At 35.0% G+C, this 20,203-nt stretch overlaps 1 protein-coding gene across 2 annotated transcripts; it reads right to left on the bottom strand.

Annotated features, from left to right (window-relative positions):
* Nucleotides 1-810: 810 nt before the first annotated feature.
* On the bottom strand, nucleotides 811-19,941 carry LOC120457594 (double-strand-break repair protein rad21 homolog A). 2 transcript variants are annotated; one of them, XM_039645107.2, is made up of 8 exons: nucleotides 19,601-19,939; nucleotides 19,241-19,531; nucleotides 14,341-14,464; nucleotides 6,500-6,679; nucleotides 6,190-6,445; nucleotides 5,367-6,117; nucleotides 4,490-4,651; nucleotides 811-968 (listed from the first exon to the last, which is right to left on the bottom strand). In XM_039645107.2, exons 1-8 carry the CDS (start codon nucleotides 19,856-19,858, stop codon nucleotides 843-845), a joined length of 2,148 nt encoding a protein of 715 aa, XP_039501041.1. In that variant the 5' UTR covers nucleotides 19,859-19,939; the 3' UTR covers nucleotides 811-842. The 2 variants fall into 2 exon arrangements, with proteins under 2 accessions (XP_039501041.1, XP_043862619.1); XM_044006684.1 differs by lacking the exons at nucleotides 811-968; nucleotides 4,490-4,651; nucleotides 5,367-6,117; nucleotides 6,190-6,445; nucleotides 6,500-6,679 and adding an exon at nucleotides 13,877-13,896 and having other exon boundaries at nucleotides 19,601-19,941.
* Between the last annotated feature and the right edge of the window lie 262 nt (nucleotides 19,942-20,203).

The raw sequence follows: 20,203 nt of genomic DNA, 5'->3' as shown, positions 1-20,203 counted from the left end.
CCCTGTAAATCAGGCTGGGTTCGCATTTAGAAGTTTAAGATTTCTTTGTCTTAAAATTCTTATAATAGACGAAATTTCTATGGTCGGTGCAACAATGTTTTCCCATTTGGACTCTCGCCTAAAGCAAATGTTTTCTAAGGTTGAAACTCCTTTCGGAGGTATTTCGGTTATCGGGTTCGGCGATCTTAGACAATTGCGACCCGTATGTGATCGCTGGATTTTTCAGGCCCCCTCGCATGATCCATACAACGCTATATTTGGATCGTATCTGTGGAGTCCTTTTAGGTTTTTTGAACTCACAGAGATAATGCGACAGAGAGATGACCAACCGTTTGCAATTGCACTTAATAACATATATAATATATAATTATTCTAAAAGAGAATAGTTAGAATAAGCAAAACCAAAAGCCTTTAAGCCTTTAAATTTTTTTTTATTTTTGGCCTATGGGCCAGACCACAGTGCAATGGGGCGCTGATGACTCGGACTTCATTCCATAACGGGGGGTTGTATAGCAGCAGTCCAGTCTTGAATATAAACCAATATGTACCCTTTTAGTATAGTTTTACAAAAAAATACAAAAAATACTTAATAAAAAAATCATATCAAACGGACTGTAGAAAACTTAAATATATGGCACTGTTTTCTTTTTCCTTCCGAAAGATTCAAACAGGTTTGAAATTTCCGGACATGCTCTAAAACATAATAAAGCCACATCTCCGCATTAAGCTGGCCTTACATGAAAGTGATATTGTTATTGCATTTCTTTGTTTGAATTTGTACATATTTTCAGAATAAATTATCAACTTAAATTATCAATTAAAACAGATTTTTATTTAACTCCTTAAATTTTTGGGTTTTCGAACGTTGGTCCTCGAGTTATAGTAATATCTGCATAGGGAGAAGATTGATCAATGTGAAGCACCTTGAACTTCTTTAAGACGAGGAGGGAATAAAATTTTTGAGCCGCCTGAAAAGAAGTACGCACAAATATCAATTAATAAACATACATACATAATTAATAAACTAACATATTTGTATAATTGTTATAGAATACAAAAATATGATACGATATATATAAATTAGTTGGATCTCATTTTGATCGCTTTTACGGTTAGCTAGGAAAGGTAAATTAATTAATATTAGTCTAAAAGAAGCTATTATAAGGTTTGAATTCTAATTTAGGCGCCATAAAGCAAACAGTAAGAAGTTTTTTGAACCGATTCAATGCGGTCGAAGCGAACTCCGTGTTTTATAAATTCAAGCACGCCTGGTCTTATTGACAATAGACGAAATATGGTCCGAAAATTTAATTTTTTAGGGTCCAGAAGAACACCAAGATCTTCAACACGTGTTATTCTGTCCAAAGAGCACGCACTTAGGGTGTAAGTCGCGTATCTTGGGTTGACACGACAGAAGGTCATAATTTTACATTTGGAGCCATTTAAGTTTGCCGGCAACATATTTGAAAGCTATCTAGATCGAATTGTAAGTGCGCATGGCAAGAAATGTCCCCATACTATACGCATAATTTAACATTGTCTGCATACAACAAAATGTTTTATCACTAAGGGCAGCTCGGTAATAAATAAGGTAAAAAGGAGCGGACCAAGGTGACTTGCTTGTGGGACCGCGGATGTGACTCGGAGAATACAAGAATACAAGATTTCATGTAACTTAACATCCAATTTAAAAGATCAACAGAGAAACCTAATAAATCAATCAGTCAAATGCTTTACTAAAGTCAGTGTATGTGACTTATGTTAGCTAGGTAAGTGGTTTTTGATCTGCGCTTCAATAAACCGTTTTGTAATGGTAATATAATTGTGTTAGCTCTTTATTAAACCGAGGTTAAAAAACGATTTAATTGCCGTTTAAAAGATATGTATTTCTTTATATTATTCCGACATAATGTTGCAGGAGAAGAGATTGGTCCAATCAAGCTGAAATAAATTCAAGCGTGATTGGGTCCCAATAAGGATCTTCAGGTGGCCATTATCGACCTGAACAATCCTGAGGTAACCGCTGCCTTAAACGAAATAATAAATCCTTTAAGCGACCTTTTATGCGGAAAGATTCGGATGATCTGTAATTTCTTCCTGTTCACAATAACTAACGCCTGGTGGGCGGAGGCTCTGAAAGACATCGTATTGTGAGTTAAGCATAAATCAAGAACAACAATGACGCATTAAACAGACTGTCATGCTTTCTAGTCGCAGATTCCGCAAAGCCACGATTGTTTAAAGCACAGGACAACGTGCTACAATCAGTCGTCATAATTTTCAGTTCAAACGGAGTCGAGTTCAAGGCTGACAAGATCGCACTCTATATTCGAGTTTCTCGATTATCAGATACCCGTTACTCAGCTAGTGGGAGTGCGAGCGAGAAAGTTTAACATTCTTTTTGGTATATCGATAGAAATTGGAAAAAAAAATATTTAAAAAAACAAGAGAGAACAATATAGTCGAGTTCCCCGACTATCTGATACCCGTTAAACAGATAGTGAAAGTGCGAAGGAGAGTCTTCAACACTGACAGTTTTTGTTTGTGGGCGTTAGAGTGGGCGTGGCAAAAAGTTTTTTGACAAATCGATAGAAATTTACAAGACCAATACAAAAATGAAAAAATATCAAAACATTTTTCAAAAGTGTGGGCGTGGCAGTTTGGGGCGGTTAGTGGGCGTGGAAGCATGATAAACTTGCGCTGCGTCTATGTCCCTGGAGTCTGTATGCTTAATCTCAACTTTCTAGCTTTTGTAGTTCCTTAGATCTCGACGTTCATACGGACAGACGGACGGACAGACGGACATGGCCAAATCGACTCGGCTACTGATCCTGATCAAGAATATATATACTTTATATGGTCGGAAACGCTTCCTTCTGCCTGTTACATACTTTTCAACGAATCTAGTATACCCTTTTACTCTACGAGTAACGGGTATAAAAAATGTGAAAGTGAGGGAGTTTTGTGCAGTTTGTGGGCGTTGGAGTAGGTTTTTGGCATTACGATAGAAGTGGGATAGACAAATAATTAAGTTGTAAAATCTTGCGCGACAAATTTTGAGATGACGCCTTGCTCGTTTTCATCTCTGGACTTACAAACGTACTATTCTCGGCAAAGCCCAAAGACAAGCCGTCAGCGCTCGCTTTAGCGCAGGAAGTGGAATCTAACCACGAAAAGTACTCATTCGCTGCTTTGTTTGCAAGGAGACAAGAGGATAGATGCCGTAGGCAGCTCCCGAAAGTGTAGGATCGCCAACAGGCCTCGCCGCAGACAAACTCACTTACCAGGCAGAGCAAGGCGCAAGTCCACCGTGCTCCATGCAGCAATAGGCTTCGGGGAGCCAATAATCGTTAACCCATTACTTTCCAAAATATTTCAAACATCTCACGGCTTGACAAAACTTAATGCCGTCCGCGGCTAGTCGTTCTGCCCCTCACAATGGACAAAGTATTTTTCGTTAAAGTTTTTAACTTGAAGGGTCCTTTGACGCGACCGTTGGCATGGAGTTGCTAAAACAGGCCGGCTTTGCCTAGCTTCCGGTCAGCTCAAATGGGGCACCGAAGTAGAGCAAATCGACTTTTACTAACGTAGATTGCTCGGACGCTCGGCATTTTGTTAGATGCGTTTTTTTAAAGATGCTTGAGAACAGGAAAAAAGCCTTTGCGAATCCTAACGAGGTTCTTTCCTATAATACTGTGGTTGCCACTATCCGGACGATTGATGAGGAGCCCATTTATACCCAATGGCATCAGCATATTCATTGTGCCGCCCCTTTACCGTGTGTCCAATGGACAAGTGGTGCAATTATTATTCCTATTATTCCTATTATTATTTATTATTTATTATTTATTATTTATTATTTATTATTTATTATTTATTATTTATTATTTATTATTTATTATTTATTATTTATTATTTATTATTTATTATTTATTATTTATTATTTATTATTTATTATTTATTATTTATTATTTATTATTTATTATTTATTATTTATTATTTATTATTTATTATTTATTATTTATTATTTATTATTTATTATTTATTATTTATTATTTATTATTTATTATTTATTATTTATTATTTATTATTTATTATTTATTATTTATTATTTATTATTTATTATTTATTATTTATTATTTATTATTTATTATTTATTATTTATTATTTATTATTTATTATTTATTTTTATTTATTATTTATTATTTATTATTTATTATTTATTATTTATTATTTATTATTTATTATTTATTATTTATTATTATTATTATTATTATTTGTTATTATTATTATTTTTTATTATTATTATTTGTTATTATTATTATTTTTTATTATTATTATTTATTATTATTATTATTTATTATTATTATTATTTATTATTATTATTATTATTATTTATTATTATTATTATTATTTAATATTATTAATATATTTATATTTGTATATATATATTATTTTTTCAAATATTAATATATTAATATTATTTTACCTGTTTTCTAGAATTTCCTGATGTAAGCTGAGAAAGTTCCAAACAGTCCTTAGCGATAAAATGTGATCTTACGTCAATAAAAAGATGTGCAGCTCTCTTATTTAAAACGCGTTCTTCAAATTGTTCATCGGTTTCATTTTCCATTTGTTCATCACAGTGATTCTGAAAATACAAAAATATGGTTGAATTAAAAAAGTGCTTGAATAAATTAAAACATGTAGCTTTACTAATTATACCCGTTACTTGTAGAGTAAAAGGGTATACTAGATTCGTTGAAAAGTATGTTCCGACCATATAAAGTATATATATTCTTGATCAGGATCAATAGCCGAGTCGATTTGGCCATGTCCGTCTGTCTGTCCGTATGAACGTCGAGATCTCAGGAACTACAAAAGCTTAAAAAATAGTTTTATATAGAAATACACACTTGGAAAGAAACCATTATTAGAGCCAGCGTAATTTGTTGTGAAATCGGATATTCGGAGCTGGTTTCGATAATTTATTTTCACAATAAAAACTCTCCCCTGTAAGAAAATTATTGGTTTGTTGATTTCAGAGAAAACGTGGCCACTTATACAATCTACAATGTCAGCGGCGGACATGACATACAAAATCATTAAAAAATTTGTTTAATTACAATTTTTACTTTTGAAAAAGTTTTTTATTACCTTAGGCATCAATAGAAATAAATACTATGTCGATTTAAAAATAACTGTCTTCATTTTACTCTGTAACTTCTAAAACTGTTCTGTATCATTTTCTACGTGCAATAAGGACATTGAGAAGACATCAGAGCTGTGTAGCGTAGTATAATAATAATCATTGTAAAAAATCTTTTAACCTATAAAACAAACACATACACAATTTTTAAACCTACCTGGCCAGCAAAACCGGGAATTTCGTAGTTGTGCCATCCTTTTAAAATGTTATTTGCGCTTTTCGAAAAACCGTTATCGCTCAATAAAGGCTGACCCCCAGATTCACTTAAAATGGCTTTAATCTTTACTGTAGGTATAATAGAGTTATGATCCATCTCGCCAATATTTCCATGCTGCGGAGTGCCGTGACCGTGATCTAATCCAACTGGTGTTGAGTCTCCTTGATTAAAATCATCCCCCATGTCATGACTCGTGTTTCTTGGTGTTAAAGGCATCTCATTTATTGATGATAACTGATCCATTTCATTTAAGGACAAGAGGTCTGGACTTCGCATGCTATCAAAAAATGTTAATTCATGTTGACATGCCATACTTTCTTGCTCTTTTGACACAATGTCCACAGAAACGGTAGATATCCCCAAAGATTTATGATTCTCTCTCAGGACTTCAGGAGCTTCCAAGCTTTGAATAAGTGAATCAGGTGCATGGTCCAAAAACGAATTAGACACAATATCAATCTTCCGTTTGCGTCCTTTTTTATTAAAAATGATTAAAGCGTTTTCGTTGTCTTTGGCATAAATTTCCAGCGCAAGTATTTCCATTGGTGCAACACTTGAAAAGTCCTCAAAGAACGTTGAATGCGAAAACAGCTGTCTATTGTAATTACTAAACAAAGCTCTAGCTGGTATGGATCGCGAAGGTAATGAAAAAAGTTTTTCAACACCTCCAGTTTCTTTCCAATACATTAACCTAAAAAGATTTGCGTTCACGTTGATTATTATTTTTTTTAGTATGTATTATAAGTTTATATACACATAATACCTTTTTGTTGGTGGGGCCAGATCAAGTGTGGTTAATATATCAGATGTATCGGCTAACTGAGCCTTCATTTCTTCTCCAGAAATATTTTTAATTTCGTCAATAATAAGTTTTCGTTTGCGTTTGGCTTTGGTTACGCCTTTATGAATCGATACATCTAAAGGAGCTAACGCAAACCCCTCATCCTCGTTTTGAATGAGCGTTATTTCATTTATTGGCACATTTTCGGACACACTAACATGTTCATTCGAATTATTTTCTAAAATAGTTTATTGATAAAAAGAAATTTATACAGACATCTGAAATATATTACCATCTTTCTCATCTTCAATTGAATTAGCGAGCGAGGTTGCAGGCGACGGAACGTTATGAATATTATCAATGGTGTCTTCATCAGAATCCTCTGCGTTGATAACAGCAGTAGATTCTTTGGGAACCTGCTCAACTGGCTGAGAAGAATCACCAAAAAGATCGTCTTCAAAAAGGGCTGGTTCTAAAAAAATAATAATAAATATTTAAGAACAACAGGAAAAGCAAAAAATATTAAAATGAAAAGTAAATTTAAATTTACTTATCAATTATTTTTTTTTTACATTTTTATACCCTTGAGAATAAGCATAGCATAAAAGGATGTAACAGAAGGAGGAAATCGTTTTTTTTCGACCCTATGAAGTAGTTATAGTATGAGTATAAGAATCACTCTTACCGAGATGATCTGCAAAATGTTGGCGCTTCCAATGTGACTTGCCAATTTAAAATGATGCCACAAATATTTTGCTCCGGCATCATAACTAATACTGCACCCTTGACCGTAGGTTGTTAGTTCATAGCCTCTCCGCCATTTCATTATTTTCAGTTTGACACGGATGCCCCTAGCCTCTTTCACCTTATCGCACCTGAATTTCATTGTTGTTTGGGTCGTTGGCCTTCTGAAGGTCGAAATTTTTTGTTACGCATCTGTGTAAATACACTGGCAAATGTGTATATTGTCCGTGTTCTTCTATTTTTTCCGTCGCATTTGGTATTTTGTCAAAAGCGCAGAAGTTATATTCTAAAAACAAGCGAGACGGTATAGTCGAGTTCTTCTACTGTTAGATGCCTGATACGCGACTAGTGGACGTGTGCAAATAAAGGTATACATAAAATAAAATAGAAAAAATTTTTTTAGAGATTGCTCAGTTGTTTAATATGACGGTGGTTACATTTATGTACAGTAGAATCCGGTTATAACGACTCCGTTTATAGGTTATTGCGACGGAATCTCGATGGCTTGGTTGGTACATACAAAGTAATATGAAAGGACCTCCGGTTAGTACGTCTCTGCTTTTAGCGACAAACCGCATATATATATAGGGTGTTTTTTTTAGAGGTATAGAACTTTAAATTGCAATAAAACAACGATGGATTATTCGATTGACATGAATTTTATTGACATGAAAGATAATCTTGTGGCATTACATTTTAAATATGATTTCTGGCATATGACCGCCACGGCTGGCTCGGATGTAGTCCAATCTGGACGTCCAATTTGCAATGACTTTTTCCAATATTTGGCCGTATATCGGCAATAACACGGCGAATGTTGTCTTCCAAATGGTTTAGCGTTTGTGGCTTATCCGCATAGACCAATGACTTTACATAGCCCCACAAAAAGTAGTCTAGCGGTGTTAAATCACAAGATCTTGGAGGCTTATGAAAAATCGGGAACAACAGCAATCTCGTTTTGGGCCCATTCGACGAATCTACGCCTTGCTTGATGATCGTTTGGTTTCAATTCTTGCACGAGTTGGATTTTGTAAGCACGCATGACGAATTGCCAAACCAAACTGAGAATAAATCACTTGACAGCTGTTAAATCGGTCGCCATCTTGAACAGTAATGCCAACTTAAAGTTCTATACCTCTAAAAAAAACACCCGTTAGAATGCCAACAAATTTGAGCATCCAACGACAATGTTAGCAATGTATCTATCAGTGCCCGAAGTCACAAAAATGTTTACAGCGTGCGTGTGCCCACTCTAACGCCCAAAAACCGCCCAAAGCTGCCACGCCCACACTTTTGAAAAATGTTATGATATTTTTATTTTTGTATTGGTCTTGCAAATTTCTATCGATTTGCCAAAAAACTGTTTGACACGCCCACAAACCGCCTTAAACTGCCAGTGTTAAAGAATCTCCTTCGCACTTTCACTAGCGGGTATCAAATAGTCGGGGAACTCGACTATAGCGTTTTCTCTTGTTTTCTTTTGCGACCGAGGGGCGCTGGAGTGTATCGTACGGCTCGGTTCGAGAGTATATAGACGCGGTATAGAAACGAGTACATAAACGAGGAAATATTTAATTATTAGTTTTTTTATTAGTAAGATCTAATTATGTGTTAGAAAAGATAGAATTGATTGGTTTAAGAGCGGCAAAGAGTCAAGATTAGAGAAAATAGGATAAAGTAGTCTTGGAACAGAGAAGTTTAGCCGACTAACCAAGTCGGGACTAACAACTTCACCACGACTAAGTTTACAAATAAAAGCGGTTCCAAGCATCGTTCTACGGTTAGCTAGGGAGGGTAAATTAATTAACATCAGTCTACTGGAATAGGAGGTAATATAAGGTTTGCATTTCAATTTCGGCTCCGTAAAGCAAACAATAGAAGTTCTTTTGAAGCGATTCAATGCGGTCCGAGTGAACGTCATACTCAAGATTCAATCGGACCACAGAAATGAATAAGGTTTTCGTCATGTGAGTATCATCAAATTCCTAAGACCACCTTTTTATATAACCAAGCACCGACCTAACATTATTGACTATAGGCGAAGTATGGTCTGAAAATTTTAGTTTGGGTCATTAAGCCGTGTTATTCTGTCCAAAGAGCACCCATTTAGAGCGTAAGTCGCGTGTCATAACTTTACACTTCGAGCCATTTAAGTCTAGTTATCACGGCACCATATTTGAAAGCTATCTAGATCGGATTGTAAGTTCAAATGACATGAAATGTCCTTATACTGAAGACATTACACCGGATGTGACTCGGAGAATACAAGAAGGAGAATTTTTATAGGGGACCCGTTGCGCCCTGATATTTAGATAACTTAAAATTCAGTTTTGAAGATCAACAGGAAGCCTTATAAATCAAGTTTCCTTACTAGAAGTAAATGATTAATGCTTTACTAAAAACAGTGCATCTACATCAGTTTCAAGATTTTTTTTTGAAGCCCTGTATTAGCAGGGAAGTTAGCAAAAGGTTAGTAGTTGTTGATCTGAGTTTCATAAAACCATGCTGGCATGGTAATATACAAAGGTGCTGCAAATGAGGAGTGTTAACGTTTTCAAAAAACTTAGGAAATTTAGAGATTCCTTTGTAATTGCTTGCATCCAATTTGTTACCTTTTTTGTGGAGAGGAATCACAAAGGACTCCTTCCATATATTGGGGAAGTGCGAAGATTCCAGAGATAAGTTAATTTCAGTAGAGGCTTGCACAATACTTCCGCACAGACTCTAAGCACACAGCCGGGGATTTTATCGGGGCCTGGCGAATAGACTGGCTTAACATTCTGAAGATCGTAAAGCAGCGAGCATTCGTTTAGAGTGGGACAAAATATAAAATTTGACTTTGAATGAGGTAACGTGGAATTTGTTGTTTGAAAAAACTCGGCAATTAGATCGACCATTGCCTGATCCGATGTTACCATAGTATTTTCAAAAAATGGTGAGGAAGGAAAGGAAATTATTTTGCGCTGAGTGTTAAGGAAGATATAAAACTGTGCCTACTGAAACTTAAAATGGTTTAAATAGTTATTGTAACACTGGGCATTAAGCACGGTAAAATTTAACCGTGCACTTAAATATTTAGGAAAGATAGACTGAGAACCTGTATTTTTCAATTTTATATAAAGTCTGGACTTTACATTTCTTAGGTGTGTTAACTCTTTATTAAGGCTAGACGGATAGTACATAGAAACACAAAAGTTAAAAAATGCTTAAATAGAGGTATAAAAAAAATTTAAGGCATCCAATCGGTCCCTATCCTATGCCTATTTAAAACGGTTTGGATAGCGGACAATTTAATTTATAAATTCTGAGAATTCAGAAGACGGCGTAATGTAAGAACACGTAATATAAAAAGAGGTATCAGAAAATTACAGCTTTACGCTTTATCTCCGGCTTTAACCAAGTATCTGTAAACACAATGATATGGGATACAAAGGAAAGGCTATCAGAATAAAATTTAGTTAGCTTGATACGCAAGCGTCTTGCTTTTTGATAGGAGATAGTAAGACAGATGTTAGTTTTTTGAAGAAGAATAAGAGGTGGGTGGTGCAGTGGTCTCGCCGCGTGAGGGAAGTTTAATTCCCACGGGCCCCTTTTTCTTATTTTTAATCATAGCTTTCAACTTCTTTACCATCATACTATCCGTTCAAAAATCACTAACACATATGATTGAAAATACTTCATTAGGGAAAGTTATCTTGAAAGATGAAATGGGCCTATTCTAAGAAAAGTTAACTTCTTCCACTTTTATATTTTAGGCTTTTGTTTTGTCTTGTATATAGGACAATATATCAGATGATGTTTGATCAGGGGAAAGCCGAGAAAACAAAATTATGTTTCTTTAGTGGAACCACCGTGAGCGGTCAGATTTTATTTCTGAAGGGCCAACTTGTGCCGGTTGTCCGGACTCAATATTCCTTTGTCGTGGTAAACAAATCGGGACAGATGGAATCACTGGTTAGGAAGCCAGTGCGGACAAATCGGAATCTGTGGATTCTCTGTGGACGGATTGATCGGATTGAGCTTTTTTAGCTGCCGATCTTAGCAACATTTGAGTATTTGCTGCGATTGACAGCTGATCAGCTGTGCAGTCCTGTTGATCATTCACTACTGGCTGCCGGGTGTTCCCCTTAAGGAAAGGAGATCATCACTTCAACGAAAACTATTCATAGCTACGCGAAAACAAGTGATCAGTCCTTTTAAGCCACTTTTAGTTTGTCGCATAAACGATTTCATCTCGTTTGCAACCCCTAAACCTGCATCACAACAGTATTTTAGATTTCGACCCTTTGCCAGGTCATCACTTGTTCGGCCTCCAAAACCAGCGCATTTAGTGTGCACTATTTTATTACCCAGCCAACGACGAGTCATTTTACCTGAGATATATGTTTTGGAAGCAGACAACATTTATTTCCATATATAAAATTTATATAAAAACACAACAGCAAGCTGTTAAATGTACCGCAAGAGCGCACTCAGCACACTTAGAACTTTAAATTTTGTGTGGGAGAGCGAGAGAGTGAGAGAGCGGATGCACAGCGCGGTTTATGTACATACAAAAACAACAACAAACAGCACCCGCAACATGGGTCAACAAACTTGCGCTGCGTCTCTGTCTGTTACAAACTTTTCATCGAAACAAGTTTACCCTTTAACTTTACGAGTAGCGGGTATCATTAAAATGTTAGACAAATTTATAAAAATCTAGCGAATGCTATTTTTTTTGGAGAACAGATATTAGTAGGAATGTGTTGAATGAAAATATTATATCAAGGGGACTTAAAAAATTGATTGAATACGAAAAACATTTCAAACATTTCTTGGCTTTTATTATTATTGATTTCCAGCTGCTGTCAAAATAATAGAAGTGCCAACAGACATATTTTGCAATGTTTTATTTATGAAACTCAACTAATATAATATAAAAAATCTTTGGTTAATTCATTTGATTTTTAAGAATAATATAAAAATGTGAAAAATTACCCGGTCTTTCAAAAATTATCACAAGCAAAATGGAAATTTTGAGTTGAATGATTGACTGAATGGACGCACAGCTCCTTTGCATGAAATCAACTAAATTCTGGCATTTCTTTACAGGAATAGGGTTCCAGAAACCATTGTAAAAGGTTTTTTCCATCGCATCACATAACAATGTTCAATTGGATTGAGATCGGGTTGCTGTGCGGGCCTCTCCATTACATACTTGTTTACTTGTTTATTTTGGATCATTGCCCTGTTAGAATATCTTTACAAATTTTGGCGTTTAGATCCGTTATGGTTTTGACCATAAATACTAGCTGAAGTCCATAAAATAAAAATCTTCCCCAAATCATATTTGATGAACCACCGTCATCTACTATTCCTTTTTTGAAGAAGAAGAAGAAGTCTATTATCTTTGAGTAATCGTCTTAAATATTACATTTCAGTTAAAAGTTTCTTTGCGATGGAGCAGACCCGAAAGGCTGAATCCTTGACTGTGCTTCTAAGCAATGCCTAACCTTTTGACCAATACTAACAACCACGAGTTACAATTGCTGGCTCATATTTTATTGCGTAGCTAACCATAGTAGAAGGGAACCCAATAATATTTTTCACTCCAACATAAGTCTTTCCAGCAGAAATCCGTTTTTTAATGATATTAGGCACCCCGGCATTACAGTGTATGACACGCCCAATGGAGTCAGGACTAAATGTCAAGGAAAATTATAAAAATGCGAGAAACTATTTAAAAACAAGAGAGAACGCTATAGTAGAGTTCCCCGACTATCTGATACCCGTTAGTCAGCTAGTGAAAGTGCGAAAGAGAGTCTCCAGCACTGACAGTATTTGGCGGTTTGTGGGCGTGGCAAAAAGTTTTTTTGGCAAATCGATAGAAATTTACAAGACTAATAAAAAAATGAAAAAATATCAAAACATTTTTCAAAAGTGCGGGCATGGCAGTTTTGGGCTGTTTGTGGACGTGGCAACATGAATCGACAAACTTGCGCTGCGTCTATGTCCCTAGTTCCCGCTTTTGTAGTTCCTTAGATCTCGACGTTCATACGGACGGACATGGCCATATCGACTCGGCTATTGATTCTGATCAAGAATATTTATACTTTATATGGTCGGAAACGCTCCCTTTTGCCTGTTACATACTTTTCAACAAGGATAGTATCACCTTTTACTCAACGAGTAACGGGTATAACAAGAGAGAACGGTATAATTCAGTTCCCCGAATATCTGATATCCTTTACTCAGATAGTGGAAGTACAAAGGAGAAATTTCCACACTGACAGTTTTTGGGGGTTGGAGTGGTTGTGGCAAAAAAATTTTTGGCAAATCGAAAAAAAATTACAAGACTAGCAAAAATTTGAAAAAATATTTTTCAAAACTGTGGGCTTGGCATCTTTAGGCGGTTAGTGGGCGTTGCAAAAAGTTTTTTGGCCAATAGAAATTTACAAGAGTAATACAAAAAAAATAAAATATCGGAACATTTTTTAAAAGCGCGGGCGTGGCAGGTTTGCGCGGTTTGTGGGCGATATAGTGGGCGTGGCAAAATGCTTTTCTGCAAATCGATAGAAATTTACAACACTAACAAAAATGAAAAAAAGTTGTATTATTTTTTTTTTGCCAATTTCTTTCGATATGCCAACAAGAAAATTGAACTTTCTCCTTTGCATTCCCACTAGCGTATTGAATATCAGATAGTCAAGGAAGTACGACTATTATTCAATTTTGGCAATTATTTATTTATTTCGAATGACAAAGGCACAAAATACATTTGATGAGGATATATTTTTTAGAGTTATTCGGTTAGCTTAGTTCTCCATAGTGTTTCGGAATACTATTCCGTCGGAAACTTCGTACCTTCAAATCTGAATGCAATTTAAAAATATTTTAAAACATGTATTTATTGCTTTTTGCTTCAACTCTATGCATTTAACAGGTTCACACATAATCCTCATTCTAGAAAAACAAGAGCGGTTCGAAAATGTGTTTATAAAAGTTATAAAAATTAAATTTTTACTGTAGACAATTTTTGCGAAACAAAAACAATTATGTTGCGGTGAGGAAATATATTTAATGCTTTTATTCGTAACTGCTTAAAAAATTAGAATCACGAGATACGAACAAACTCGTAGCTAAACATTTAAGTCATTAAGCAAGTATTACTTATTCAAAAGCATTTGCATAACAAAAAATCAAAAATAAATTTATAAAAAACAATCACTAAAGGTTGTAGAAAATTTTCTTTTAGTTTGAGGTGGATCACAATCCAGATTGCTTTTGAGCAAGCTAACTTAACAATCTGTGCTTTGGTGTGATACTTTTTTAACATTATTCAGTTTGATAAATTTTTCCCCTATTACAGATTAAATAATACGATTTTTCCCGATAATCAATACTTACGTCCAAAAGAATCTCCAAACCCATCACCGTCCAATCGAGAACCAGGTATATCCGCATGTGCGTCCGTTGAATGTGGATCCAAGGACTCAATATTTTCCAACACATCATTATCAAAAAGCTTATCCTAAGCAAAAAGGTAAAAATAAAAATTGTTGTAAAAGCGTATTCAACGTATTTAGTTGCTTTTGACCACATAAAAGAATATGTTAGGTCATAAATAAACATCTATATATATTTTTTTGACCCTATAAAGTAAGTATATATGTACACAGGTGATACAGTTGATGCAAGACCTTGGCTTCTTACTGAATTTCTGGACACTGCCCCAAGAATATCAACCATAAAGGTATGCTAAGTTTAGACGTGGTGAAATGAGCACCGAAGATGTTGAACGCAGTGTACGCTCGAAAATATCAAAGAAATCCACAAAAAGAAATTAAATTACCGTAAATACTTTTTACTAGGCCAATTTACAAGACTAATACAAAAATGAAAAAATATCAAAACATTTTTCAAAAGTGTGGGCGTGGCAGCTTTGGGTGGTTTGAGGGCGTTAGAGTGGGCGTGGCAAAAAGTTTTTTTGCAAATCGATAGAAATTTACAAGACCAATACAAAAATGAAAAAATATCAAAACATTTTTTAAAAGTGTGGGCGTGGCAGCTTTGGGTGATTTGTGGGTGTGGCAAAAAGTTTTTTTGCAAATCGATATCAAAAATATCAAAACATTTTTTAAAAGTGTGGGCGTGGCAGCTTTGGGCGATTTGTGGGTGTGGCAAAAAGTTTTTTGGCAAGTCGATAGAATTTTACAAAACCAATAAAAAAATGAAAAAATATCAAAACATTTTTCAAAAGTGTGGGCGTGGCAGTTTTCGGCGGTTTGTGGGCGTTAGAGTGGGCGTGGCAACATGAATCGACAAACTTGCGCTGCTTCTATGTCTCTGGAGTCTGCATGCTTAATCTCAACTTTCTCAACTCTCTCAACTTTAGTAGTTCCTGAGATCTCGACTTTCATACGGACGGACAGACAGACGGACATGGCCAGATCGACTCGGCTATTGATTCTGATCAAGAATATTTATACTTTATATGGTCGGAAACGCTTCCTTCTGCCTGTTATTTTTCAACGAATCTAGTAAACCCTTTTTCAAGGGTTGTAATTTCATTACAACAGCATTGGGTACTTAATTTCAAACAATTTATCAAATGTTATACTTTTATTTCTTCAATAGTTTCGAAAATATGGGTAAAACAACATAAAGGAATAAATTCTGATGTTCAATAAAATAGCAGAGTTATGAAAAAATAGTAACAGAATTTAACTTAGACCTAACTTAATTTAAAGAATGGGTCACAAATTAGTGGACTGTCTTTTGAGGAGAAAAGCGGCTAAGCTGCATGAAGGATCCAAACCAAGTTCAGGACGTTAATTAGACGCAAGGACCAAAAGAATTACTTGCTACAATACGTGTGGAGTCCAGGACATATTGCTTCGGCTTGTGCTGAGAAAAAGGCGTGTAAACTTGTGTCAGGTGGCCGATTCAATTGGTATTTTTACTTTGTCCGCTGATAAAAGAATTAGGGTCTGATAGACTTTTGAATAAATAATGTCGTGAAAAGTCAACTTTATTCGAAATATTAAGCGAATTTTTAACCGAATCTATAGATGGTTTTCCGAAAAGCCAAGTCATAACTGGAGAGTTAGAAATACGCTTTATTGATCCTAACCAGACTGTTCAAAGGCAGCCATTTCGGCTTAGTATCAAGGAAAAAGGAATTGTAAGAGACAAAATAAGGTAATTGTTGGCATCGAATATTATCCGCTTTAGTTGTTCCCCTTTTGCAAGACGAATGCTTTTAGGTAAAAAGAAAAAAGGGGCGGTAGACTTCGCATAGATCAGCGTGATTTATATATCAATACTGTGTGTGAAAAATATCCCTTACCACTAAATAACGACCAAGTCTGGAGGTCACGCGGGGCACGGTTATTTTTGTATCTAGACACGGCTAAAGGTTTTCCCCGGATTCCTATACACCCAAATTCAATCGAACAAACGGCGTTTTTAACTCCTGAGGGCCAATTAAAATTTTAAACTTTGCCTTTGGGCTTAAAGAATGCACCCTATGTGTTCCTATGCTATCGTTTACATGGATGATATTTTGATAACTACTTAAACAAAAGAAGATCCATTCGTGAGATAGGGAACAGTATGGCATGCAATCCATCCAATCGAACTGCATACTGATGCCAGTATGGATGCTTATGGAGCTATTCTCCTTTACAAAATTGATACCAAGCTCCGTGTCATCCAGTATTTTAGTAAACAAACATCGTCTACTGAGACTACTTCCATTCATAGGAGCTCAAAACGTTAGCCATATTTAATTCAATGAAACATTTCAGACATTAGCATTGTCGACATTTTTAAGTTTTTACCGATTGTAACTCCTTAAAGGCTAAAAGAATTAAGGTTGACCTTACACCAAGGTGGTGAGCGTACAAGTAGCCTTTCGATTACGATATTCAGTATAGTACAGTGGCCCAAATGGCTCATGTTGATTTTCTCTCTAGTAATCCGGCACTTACTGAAACGTTTGATCTTGTTCATGTAAGTTAAAAATATAAGCGTGTTATAAAATAACAGAAAACTGTCTCCTTTCAGAACAACAAAGTGATTTAGAAATACTTACGAATTAAGCTCGAAAATGGAAAGAAATTGTTAAGCTAGGTGTCTTTCAATTGTCTCTAGGTCCTTCAGATGGTCTGTAGTAAATTCACGTCCACGAGGCTATTGTACATATTAGTTGGGAACAATTTTTATACAAATTGTATAAATTCGTAAATTTGTTGACAATTGTATAAGTTGCAAACTGATCAAGCCTCCATGTTGAAAGTTACCAATTGAGCTTCACCCCATACTCAAGGTAGATATTTAATGGCATACGATACATATTGATATTATCAGTAAACTGAGGGGCAAAATGACAAAGAAGATAATGTCATAGTTCAATTAGACGCGTTTACTTTTACCCCACCATAAATATTAAATATTACAGTAAAGTCAGTAGGTAGAACAGGTTGAGCTTTTTAAAACGCATGTTAGCTGCTGTTGAAAGTAGTCAAATATCTTGGCAAGACGCTTTAGGCGAAATACAAATAGTTATTAATTGTACCATTAATCGCTTAACCAAATCTAGCCCTTTATAATTGTTAATTGGAATCAAGGCCTATTAATATGTTAAAGTTGATATATGAAAAAGAAGAATTTGACAATAACAAAGCTAAATTTGGTTGATTTAAAGTTGGAGATTATGTTTCGCGTAGAAACGACATTTCTGGTGACACAGATACTAGAAGGAGATACTAGAATCCTTTGCAAATAAACGAACTTATAAGTACTCGCATGAGTCTTTAAAAAGCCAAAAGAAGAGATTCCCAGAGAATTATACATGTGTAATGAAAGTGGCGATGTTAAAATAGACGTAAGAGATTCATTGGTGGATACCAATGAGAATGAATAAAAGAGACGCTAGAGATACATTGCTGGATAGCAATGAACGGATACTTTGAAAGCCTCGCAGATTGGTTGGTGGACTAGAAGACATCCAGACATCACTACAGTGTGGAGCGGGCAGCGATAATGGGTATCCGAGTTAATGTGTTGACGTTTCTGTCGCCTGGGGCTCCAATTTTAGTTAGTGTCCTGGATCCGGCATACCATGAGTGTTCCCTGTCTATGGCTATGGTAAATTTTTACATTTAATTGATTACATTATTATTTTTTTTATTAGTCGTTAAGTAGCATCACTACTGAATCATTACCCTGTATTGTCATCACTAATTAAGAATAAGAAACAAAGAATCGAAAGATTATGTATAACCGTCATTCTTATACATTCTCTTGCAACTTGACTTCTCTTACACACAATCCACGACCCCCCCACAGATTGACTATTCTGCGTTGCCTCTGTTCGACCATGCGTCAGAGCGATACAAATATGCTGTGAAACAGAATTGATAAAGCAATAATTGCAATCACTGCATAATTACAAAGTGGCGCCAAAAAGACGTGTGCCTTTACTGTTTCATTATATTGTGCTAGCATAATTGTGAAGTTCGATTTAGTCAGAAACTAGAAAGAAAGCAAGAAAAGCAAGGCCACGATACGAGAGGCACAGGAGAGTGAAATGATTGAGTCTGGCCATTAGACTCCGACATATATTATGCTCTTGTTTTATGGAATAATACATTAAACAAAAAGAAAAATTTTCCAAAAACCACATATAATATATACAAACAATATAATCTGCTGAAAAAGTTTAATGTTTTGAAATAATTAGGTCATAAAAAATTTCATTACTGGTAAAATTTAAGGTTTTAAAATCTTTAGAAGGTGTTAAATAACATTTCAATATTGGTAAACGCGGATTTTTCTTAAAATATCATTCAAGAGTTTGCTTGCAGTAATCATCTTTGGGCCTCATACTGCATTTTAAAGGTTTTAAATTAACATTTCTTTTTTTTATAAATTAAATTAAAAACACAACCAAACTCTAGGTAAAGTAGTAGTATAGATATATTGGAATTTGCAATTTTGCAGCGGCAGAACTTCGCAGTTATATTTAGATTTAAGTGAAAGTAGGATACAACAATCTGTATGTTCATGAATGTTGACTAAAAGTAGAATGGCATCAACAGAACGTGACAAATACTTATTTAAAACGTATTAGTGAAAAAATTCAACTTATTTGTTCCCTATTATTTTATAAAATTATCAACCCCACTTTTAAAATCTTTTTGGATCGTAAACGTTACATTTTCTGTTACATATTTTTTAAGAATTGAGTAACGTTTATAAAACAATCATATAAACAAAAAATTCACAAACAGAAAATACTTACATTGATATTTGAAGGTATAGAACATCGCATAATTTCGGGCGTTTCTGCTTCAAAGCCTATATCACCAAATCCGTCATCTTGTAAAGAGAGAGACAAGCTGCCGTAATCTTCTCTCATTGTTATCTCGTCAGCTCTAGACTGATTTATAGAAAATTGAGCCTCAATATCAATATCGTTTAATTCAGGCAACGCTGTATCAAAGTCATGGAAAACTTCTGGGAGTGTTATCGCATTAACATTAGCTTCTCTATGACCTTCTGGTAAGTCAACCATGCCTGGTCGAAAAGCCATCTATAAATAATTTTGTATGCGTTATTTTATTTATACTTTAATACGAAAATGGTTTTCACATTAATTTACCTTAATCTTAACGAAGGCTTCATTGCAATCAGCTAATAAATACTTCGCTTTTCTTGAATAAATGCGAACAACTCCCAGCAATAAATGTCCAGATGTTCTCAGCGCCAATTTGACTTTCGGTTGCAAAATGCCTTCCACTGATTTTTCAATATTAGTTTCAAATACATGGGCCTTTGTAATTTTTTTATCCCAATGTGCTGCCAACCAGATCCTAGCTAGGGGACCTTTCTTGGCCAAAATAATGTGCTCATAGAACATTTTGATCTAGTGAATATTTAAAACTATTAGAAATGTTTTCAACTTCATCTCCAAAAAATGTTTGCTTTTATATTTAATTATCGATATCATCGGGATAATTAAAAGTGTCAAGATAACAAAATAATCGTATCTGCACAACTGATGGCCTGTTTACACTGTGACTTGTATTCTTTAGAACTATTAAATAATGCATGTCAAGTGGAAAAGAATTAAGCGTAAGAACGTTTTTGAAATTTTTTGATTGCCGGTAACAACTGAATATTTTGGGAGTCGTCTGACTAAGGATACATATGACAGCAGTTCGAGGTTTAATTTTCAGAATATTTTTAAGTTATTGGTGAGAAA

This window comes from Drosophila santomea, unplaced genomic scaffold, assembly GCF_016746245.2.
Source record: "Drosophila santomea strain STO CAGO 1482 unplaced genomic scaffold, Prin_Dsan_1.1 Segkk5_quiver_pilon_scaf, whole genome shotgun sequence".
In the NCBI taxonomy this organism is placed as follows: Eukaryota; Metazoa; Arthropoda; class Insecta; order Diptera; family Drosophilidae; genus Drosophila; species Drosophila santomea.
This window is presented reverse-complemented; position numbering and strand designations above follow the sequence as displayed.